Raw genomic sequence first — 383 nt, 5'->3', positions numbered from 1 at the left:
CGCCCGCCTTGTCGCTGTAGAAGGGCGTCACATGGAACACGTAGCAGTGGGTGCACACGCGGACCGCCTTCACCTGCCCGTAGCGGGGCAGCGGGGCCGAGTGCGAGGAGCAGCGGGAGCAGAAGATCTGGAAGGTGGAGGGGGGGAGTGAGCTGGGAGGGTCCCCAGCGCCCACCTGTGCCGCACCCTGACCTTGGCCCCACCGAGAGAGCACCCAGAGGGCAGTGTCAGAGCCCTGAGCGCCGGCCTCCGGACCCTCCTCCCACCCACCAGGCCGGGCATGCGCGGGCGGCCCGCAGGAAAACCTGGGGCGGGTGGGGGCTCTCGGAGGCCGGGCTCAGGGGGAGTCCCAGGCCCCACACCAGGGGCTGCAGCCTCCTGTT

At 71.8% G+C, this 383-nt stretch overlaps 1 protein-coding gene across 1 annotated transcript in view; it reads right to left on the bottom strand.

Moving 5' to 3' along the window:
• The window catches only part of ZFYVE28 (zinc finger, FYVE domain containing 28), a 36,879-nt gene that overhangs the window by 10,272 nt on the left and 26,224 nt on the right, over positions 1-383 (bottom strand). Inside the window, exon 13 of the mRNA XM_015561571.1 lies at positions 4-336. Within this exon, the coding sequence (XP_015417057.1) occupies positions 4-336 (333 nt within the window). The remainder of the gene's footprint in view (positions 1-3; positions 337-383) is intronic.

This window comes from Myotis davidii, unplaced genomic scaffold (assembly GCF_000327345.1).
Source record: "Myotis davidii unplaced genomic scaffold, ASM32734v1 scaffold937, whole genome shotgun sequence".
Classification (NCBI taxonomy): domain Eukaryota; kingdom Metazoa; phylum Chordata; class Mammalia; order Chiroptera; family Vespertilionidae; genus Myotis; species Myotis davidii.
This window is presented reverse-complemented; position numbering and strand designations above follow the sequence as displayed.